The sequence below is a fragment of the Carcharodon carcharias genome, chromosome 14 (assembly GCF_017639515.1).
Source record: "Carcharodon carcharias isolate sCarCar2 chromosome 14, sCarCar2.pri, whole genome shotgun sequence".
In the NCBI taxonomy this organism is placed as follows: Eukaryota; Metazoa; Chordata; class Chondrichthyes; order Lamniformes; family Lamnidae; genus Carcharodon; species Carcharodon carcharias.
Genome location: NC_054480.1, coordinates 39,207,555 through 39,213,182, shown reverse-complemented (window position 1 = coordinate 39,213,182; position 5,628 = coordinate 39,207,555). Strand labels below are relative to the sequence as shown.

The window sequence follows — 5,628 nt, the reverse complement described above, 5'->3', positions numbered from 1 at the left end:
CTGAGCACAATTGTGCCGACGTGTTTCACAACTGAACATAAATGGTGTGCACCATACAAACTGCACTTTATTTGGGACTTTGAGGTTTGTTTGCCTACCTTGCTTTGGGCAGCTCTCAGGGTCGTCAGTGTCAGTCTTCGCAGGCAGCATCACATCACTTTTATGAGGGCTCACGGGCAGGTCTCTACCTACCAGACCAGCTGTAAGGTGGCTTTTCAATGGCTGCAGGACTAGGGCTTGCTTGGAGAAGGGAGAAAAGTGGCCTCAGGCCAGGGAAGAGGCTGCAGGGCTAGGGCAGTACTGGGGAGGGGGGGGGGGGGGGGGAGGCACATGTTAATCCGTGCAACTGGCCTCAAGATAGTAAGGGCTGAGGAGGAAATCTCCAGAGGAGGTGAGGCCAAATGGAAATGTGTGGGTGTGTGTGAGAATGGGTGGTGATGTCCCTTGAGCTGGTAGTGAGCGGGATGCCAGTGAATGTGTGAGTTTAGAGTGATGAGATGGTTGCCTTACCCTGGCGGCACAGATGAGATCATTCATCCTCCTTCTTCATTGGATAGCAAACCTCTTCTGTGCATCATTGGCATTGACCACCATTGCCACCACCTCCCATGTCGGAGTGGTGACACCGATGGCCTCCTGCGGCTAGAACAGGGGTAGAGGATATCATGGCGGCCCTCCTCGGCATCCAAAAGGCATTCTAGGGATGCATCAGAAAAATGGTGGGCTGCTGTCTTCTTGTCTTTTGGGGCCATGTCTTCTGTGCAGCAGTCCTGGGCTGCAAGTGTTGAAAGCTGTGCATGCAACTGCAGTTCAAATATGGCATCTGGCATGAGGAAGTGGCAAGGTGACGGTGTGGTGGGCCAAATCGGAGGACGCCGGCCAGCAAAATGGCATGTTTCCCATGACTGCATAAATAATCAGGCGGGAAGGGGACAATATGATGTGAAAATCTGCCATTGCAGCCAATGGGTAAAATATTGTTTTACATGCCTGCTACCGCACTTTGTGCAATTCTGGGATGATTCCACCTTATGACACTCTCTTCAGCTATCATGCCCTGAGAGGTCCATGCTTATGCTTAGCAAGGTACTACAGTAGTTTGCTGTTACCTTTCATTGGTGCTGGTTGGCCAGCGGACTCTCCCACTCTTATGCCAGAAATGAATGATAAGGATTAACCTGAAATAAAAACAGAAAATGCTGGGAAAAAACTCAACAGGTCTGACAGCATCTGTGGAGAGTGAAACAGAGTTAACGTTTTGAGACTCTAACAGACTCAAAATGTTAACTCTGTTTCCCTCTCTACAGATGCTGCCAGACCTGCTGAGTTTTTCCAGTGTTTTCTGTTTTTATTTCAGATTTCCAGCATCTGCAGTATATGCTATTATATTTGGATTAACCTGTTTGGCTATATTATGAAAGTGCCTTCCTTAGTCATCAAGTCCTGGAGGCAAGGATGTTTTCCACTGCATCACAAGACCCTCCTCCCATACTGTGGCTACATTTCAAAAATACTTCATTGGTCCTGAAGCGCTTCCTGAAAATAATCCTGAATTCATGAGAGCTGCTACATCAGTGCAAGTCCTTTCATTTCTGCGCACTGACGCTCTGAGGATCAGGAGACTTGATCAGGATCTTCTGCTCCAAGTTTCTCACCAATGCAGCACCACTAGAGCTGTGAGCAATTAAGTCAGGTCCTGCTAATGTCAGGAACACAAGTACCATTATAGCCCGGCACTTGGATAAGTTCAAGGCAGAGTCAACATGCTTTTGTGAAAGGGAAATCATATTTGACCAACCAAAAGTTCTTTGAGGAAGTATCCTGTGCTGTGGATAAAGAGGAACTGATGGATGTACTGTACTTAGTTTCCAGAAGGCATTTGATTAAGTGCCATATCAAAGGCTATTGCGGAAAATAAAAGCTCATGGTATGGGGTAACATATTGGCATAGATAGAAGATTGGCTGGCCAACGGGAAGCAGAGAGTAGGCATAAATAGGCATTTTTCAAGTTGGCAAGGTGTAACGAGTGGTGTGTCATAAGGATCAGAGCTGCAACTTCAACTGTTTACAATTTATATAAATGATTTGGATGAAGGGATGGATGGAATGGTTGCCAAATTTGCTGATGGCACAAAGATAGATAGGAAAGTAAGTTGTGAAGAGGATATAAAGAGGCTGCAAAAAATATTTAGGTTAAGTGAATGAGCAAAGATCTGGCAAATGGAGTATAATGTGGGAAAATGTGAAATTGTCCATCTTGGCAGGAAAAAATAAAAGAAAAGCATATTATCTAAATGGTGAGAGATTGCAGAGTTCTGAGATTCAGAGGGATCTGGGTGTCTTAGTGCATGAATTGCAAAAGGCTATTATGCAGATACAGCAAATAATTCGGAAAGCTAATAAAATGTTATCATTTATTGCGAGGGAAATTGAATACAAAAGTAGGGAGGTTATGCTTCAGTTGTACAGGGCACTAGTGAGACCACATCTGGAGGACTGTATATAGTATTGGTCACCTTATTTAAGGAAGGATGCAATTGCATTGGAAGCAGTTTAGAGAAGGTTTACCAGACTAATACCTGGAATGGGCAGGTTGTCTTATGAGGTTGGACAGGTTAGGCTTGAATCCACTGGAGCTTAGAAGAGTAAGAGGCGACTTGAGTGAAATATATAAAATCCTGAGGGGTCTTGCCAGGGAGGATGTGGAGAGGATGTTTCCTCTTGTGGGAGAATCTAGAACAAGTGTTCACTGTATAAAAATAAGGGGTGGCTCATTTAAAATGGAGATGAAGCAATTTTTTTCTCTCAGAGTTGTTTCTTTGGAACTCTCTTCCTGAAAAGATGGTGGAAGAAGAGTCTGGATATTTTTAAGGCAGAGGTGGATAGATACTTGGTAAGCAAAGGGGTGATAGGTTATGGGGTAGCAGGGGGTGGGTAGGCAGGATGCAGATGTGAAGTTACTATCAGATCAACCATGATGTTATTAAATGGCGAGCAGGCTCGAGGGGCCGAATGGCCTACTCCATGTTAGTATGTTGGTACCTCAGCCTTCTATATCAGGTCAGAATATCTGCAAGGAATATCCAGTCAGACTTGCACACATTCCCTCTGGGAATCTCTCCAGTCATTTATTTTCCTTACGCCGCGAGGTCAGTTTTCGTGTGCATTAAGTGATTGGAAACCAGTGCGATTTCACAAACTTCTGCACCGCTCCAGGTAATCAGCTGCGACAAATTCCGGACACTTCGGACTTTACCATAGTCAACTTTAGTTGTCACATTGTACCATGCACTTCGACTTATCCCGGTGCTTAAATCCCATGGACTAAAACCGACTAGAAGGAACGGCAGGACACAAACTAGAACGGAGAAGCTACGTAGCAATTTCACAAACATACCCGAGTACCCAGGCACGGGTCTACCTACCACAGTTGGGAAACGGGTCCAGCCTGTCCCGGGTAGGTCACTAAATAGAAATAATCGTGCAATTCGTTTTGTGTGAATTTGGGTCTTTAAAAGCAAGAGTACAGCACAAGACACAACACGAGATTTGGTGTTCGATCCCTCTTTAGAAAGTAATTTCCAGACGACCTGACCACAAATGCAAATAATTGATTGTTTCTACTCCATACCGAATAAAAGATAAGCGGGTGCAATGAGTGCTCAAAGTTCGAGTCACGTGCTCCTTTCAATATATAAAAGTGCCGTTTCAGGTGCCCTTTCCAGCCAGTTAGCGCTCGGAGTGGAAGACAACGCGAAGCTGGTACGAAGTGTCCAGTGCAAAGCAGCTAAACCGCTGCATAGTCCGTGGAGTCCTCAAGTGGTACCTCGGGGGGGGAGATGTCCGCCATTCGCTGCCGGCTGCCCTTTCTTGTAATATTCCTTGAAGGGATTTTACTCGTGCTCATCGCTCTTTTTGTGACTTATGATGAACATTCTGATGCTGCAGCCCAGAGCAATGAGACAGATCATAAGCATAATCAACTATATGCCATCTTCCCAGTCTTTCAAGACGTCCAGGTGATGATTTTTGTGGGCTTTGGACTCCTCATGGGCTTCCTAAAGAAGTACGGTTACGGAGGGATTGCCTTCAATTTTATGATAGCGGTGTTTTCCGTTCAGTGGGCTCTGCTAGTGCAGGGCTGGTTCTACCATTTCCACCACGGCAGGATTCACATCGGGGTTTATAACCTGCTCACCGCTGAAACAGCCTGCGCCACTGTCATGATCTCATTCGGAGCCGTGCTCGGCAAAACCAGCCCAGTGCAGATCCTTATTCTGTCTCTGCTGGAAGTTCCAATATTCACTGCAACCGAGTGGATTATTATGGAGCTTCTAAAAATCAAGGACGTCGGAGGGTCTATAACCATCCACTTGTTTGCTTGTTATTTTGGCCTAAGTGTCACTACGGTGCTGTACAGACCCGGTTTAAAAGATGGGCACAAGGACGAAGGGGCAGACTATAACTCGGACAAGCTGGCCATGCTTGGCACCTTGTTGCTGTGGGTCTTCTGGCCAAGTTTTAACTCTGTCTTCGCATCAAGTGGACACGGCCAGCACAGGGCTGTGATCCACACCTACATTGGACTCAGCTCGTGTACCCTCACGACCTTCGCCATATCCAGCCTCCTGGACAAACGGGGCAAGATTAACATCGCCCACATCCAGAATGCTGCTCTGGCAGGCGGGGTGGCAGTGGGCTCCGCAGCAGACATGATGGTCACTCCAGCCGGGGCATTCGCCTTGGGCTGCATCGCCTCCGTGCTCTGCACGGTGGGATTTAAATACTTGACTCCCTTCCTGGCTAAAAAACTCAAAATCCAAGACGTGTGCGGCATCAATAACTTGCACGGGATTCCCGGCTTTGTAGGGGCAATTGCTGGAATTGCCACTATTCTATTGACAGCCGATGAGAGATATGGCCATGGCTTGTATGACACCTTCCCGGAGAGAGTTCCCAAGGAAGGGGATATAAAGTTGGCCGAATTGGTCCGGGTGCTCCCGCAGCTGAAAGCTGGAGGGGGCCGGAGCGCCTGGGATCAGGCACAATACCAGGCGGCAGCTATTGGGGTCTGTCTGGGCATCGCTGTTTTAGGAGGGACCGTCACGGGCTTCATCCTAAAACTACCCTTTCTAGCACAGCCGAAAGACGAGTTTTGTTTCAATGACGACCTTTACTTTGAAGTACCCGAGGTAGAAGAGAAAGAAGAATTTGAATTTACCAATAAAAACAACGCGAACAATAACCAGCGCCTTAAACTTCCGGTTTGATTTCTAACTTCATTTTTGTATGCCCGAACATCGTGTCTTACATCAGTTTTCAGGACGTGCCTGTTATGGAAAGACACCTTGTAGTTAGCATACCTTATGCTAATTGTCCAATACTTTAACAGATATACTTATTAAAGAGAAGCCTTTAACCTGAATTGAGTTGAAAATTACTGTTTCAGGATCGCACAACGCCCTAACTTCTAAAATCAGGATGTGCCCACCCCTCCAAAAATCAATCACAACTCCTGCATATTCTATGAGCTTTGCAATAACACATTACTCGGAATGTGAATCAGAAAATATTTCTCATACTTGTTTAAAAATGATTACTGTATTTTTCCACCTACAACATTCGGC

At 46.1% G+C, this 5,628-nt stretch overlaps 1 protein-coding gene across 2 annotated transcripts; it reads left to right on the top strand.

Moving 5' to 3' along the window:
* Positions 1 to 3,840: 3,840 nt before the first annotated feature.
* On the top strand, positions 3,841 to 5,391 carry LOC121287118 (ammonium transporter Rh type C-like). Of its 2 annotated transcripts, XM_041204680.1 has the most exons (2): positions 3,960 to 4,887; positions 5,008 to 5,391. In XM_041204680.1, the coding sequence occupies exons 1-2, from the start codon at positions 4,024 to 4,026 to the stop codon at positions 5,269 to 5,271; spliced, it is 1,128 nt and encodes a 375-aa protein (XP_041060614.1). In that variant the 5' UTR covers positions 3,960 to 4,023; the 3' UTR covers positions 5,272 to 5,391. The 2 variants fall into 2 exon arrangements, with proteins under 2 accessions (XP_041060613.1, XP_041060614.1); XM_041204679.1 differs by having other exon boundaries at positions 3,841 to 5,391.
* Positions 5,392 to 5,628: the final 237 nt, after the last annotated feature.

What these genes read in the sequence shown, in the direction of transcription:
- LOC121287118 (XM_041204679.1), top strand. Translation starts at nt 3,841, where the DNA reads ATGTCCGCCATTCGCTGCCGGCTGCCCTTTCTTGTAATATTCCTTGAA.